General features: G+C 47.8%; 1 protein-coding gene across 1 annotated transcript in view; it reads left to right on the top strand.

Annotated features, from left to right (window-relative positions):
* Positions 1 to 461, top strand: part of T265_06686 (hypothetical protein) — a gene marked incomplete at both ends in the record, with an annotated part of 3553 nt that extends 3092 nt beyond the window's left edge. The window contains one exon of the mRNA XM_009172011.1: positions 423 to 461. Within this exon, the coding sequence (XP_009170275.1) occupies positions 423 to 461 (39 nt within the window). The remainder of the gene's footprint in view (positions 1 to 422) is intronic.
* Between the last annotated feature and the right edge of the window lie 954 nt (positions 462 to 1415).

Below are 1415 nucleotides of genomic sequence, written 5' to 3'. Positions count from 1 at the left end.
GGTGTTGAACACTGATGTCATGCTGTCGATGATGATGATGACGTAAGTTCAACCAGTGTGTTCCTCAGAAGCTTTCCAACCTCTCAAGAAACTATCCCGATTTGCATTCTTGTCCGAAATCATCACCTCTCCCCTCATCTTTAATGTCGTTCATGGATGACTTCTTTCCACTATCTCAAGCGTCGGTGTTGAACACTGATGTCATGCTGTCGATGATGATGATGATGATGATGAATAGTGAGACATTTCTAGGGTTGTTGGTGGTATGAACACGGAGGACGCAAGAAGACAAACGCAAGGGGCACCAAATGCTATCACGCACCTCAGATACATTCGGTACGGCATCAGAATTTTGTTTTTGAAGGTATTACGACCATATTGAATAATTCGCCGCAACCCCTAATTAACCTTTCTGTGTTTAGGTATCAATTATTGGGTTGGCTGTAGCAACGCCACGGTAGGATCTCTCTTACAGTGTGAATCAGAGACGAGGCCGTTGTGTGCTGAAGATTTCCCATGGCTCTCGGTGCCTGACCACAGGTGTTTCGGATCATCATCATCATTGTCAGCTGTAATAACCGCGTACTCGTCGTAAAGTGGTTGTAGCCGCCGCAGTTTCGTTCACCGATGATTTGGGGGGAGGGGGAGGTAGCTGCGCATTGTAGGCGCGAGCTGATAAATTGGTACATGAATCCAGCACTGTCAGTGGGCTGCCAAGTGGGGGGGGGTGGAAAAGGAGCTATGCATTGAACATACACTGAGCAAGTCCAGTGGGTACACTAGATCCCTAATGCTGAAGTACTCGAGATGGCTTTCTGAGAAGTTCAATCTCCTTCGACAGATAAGCTGGTCGCACTCCATAAGTTACGCCGATTAGGTCGTGTAGTTCGTTTGCCTCGTATAGACCACTTCGCCCGACCTTCTGTCAAATGGAGAAAACCCAAAGCCTGTCAACGAAGCATGAAAGCTCTTATCGATCGATTTGGTCGCGTTGGCAATTGTCACCTCGTTCAGCTGTAACAACTTTTCGGTGCCCAACTCCCATGCCACCAGAATCACGTAGGCTAGGACACTGTCAAGTTGCCAAAACCTAGACAGGTGAAGTCGAGAGACAGAGGTCGGGTTCGAACCACGGACCTTCCGGTCAGTGAATTCGCGCTCTAACCATTTCGTCCATCATCTTGGTCCATCGCCCTTCATCTCGCCCCATTTATTCTAAGCTCAGTACTGTTGAGAAATGAATGTTGATTAGTGAAAATTTGCGAGACATTTGCCATCAACACTGAGTTTAGACTAAACACACCACCGAGGCGTGGTCCTGACGTAATAATAATAATAATAATCGTTCAGCTGTAGCGCCCTTTCGGTGCCTAGCTGCCATGCTACCCGAAGGAAGCACGAGGGCTGGGATACTG

The sequence above is a fragment of the Opisthorchis viverrini genome (assembly GCF_000715545.1).
Source record: "Opisthorchis viverrini unplaced genomic scaffold opera_v5_141, whole genome shotgun sequence".
Lineage (NCBI taxonomy): Eukaryota > Metazoa > Platyhelminthes > Trematoda > Opisthorchiida > Opisthorchiidae > Opisthorchis > Opisthorchis viverrini.
This window is presented reverse-complemented; position numbering and strand designations above follow the sequence as displayed.